Source organism: Cystoisospora suis, assembly GCF_002600585.1.
Source record: "Cystoisospora suis strain Wien I chromosome Unknown contig_10939, whole genome shotgun sequence".
Taxonomy (NCBI): Eukaryota; Apicomplexa; class Conoidasida; order Eucoccidiorida; family Sarcocystidae; genus Cystoisospora; species Cystoisospora suis.
In genome coordinates, this window is record NW_027163711.1 from 1 (window position 1) to 283 (window position 283).

The following is a 283-nucleotide window of genomic DNA, read 5'->3' on the forward strand; positions in this document are numbered from 1 at the left end:
GGGGGGGGGTATTGGGCCAAGGCCTTCAACAGCCACATTCCACAGCAGCAGCTGCGGCTGCCGTAGCTGCCAATCATCTCCTCCATACTACGACTACTGCTACTACCCCCACACCCGCTCCTCCCCCCCCTCTGCTAGCAGCAGGGACTACGGCTTCCCCAGGGGGTGCGCATATTCTTTCAACTCCTGGCCTCCCAGGTGTCTCTTCATCTCCAGCAGCAGGTGCCAGTGGCATCCCCCCCTCTGCAGGCACGATAGGGGGGGGGAGTACGAGTGCTTTAAC

The 283-nt window shown here is 61.8% G+C and overlaps 1 protein-coding gene across 1 annotated transcript in view; it reads left to right on the top strand.

The window, feature by feature from the left end:
* The window catches only part of CSUI_011338 (rna recognition motif-containing protein), a gene marked incomplete at its 5' end in the record, with an annotated part of 2174 nt that continues 1891 nt past the window's right edge, over positions 1-283 (top strand). Inside the window, one exon of the mRNA XM_068071438.1 lies at positions 1-267. Within this exon, the coding sequence (XP_067916583.1) occupies positions 1-267 (267 nt within the window). The remainder of the gene's footprint in view (positions 268-283) is intronic.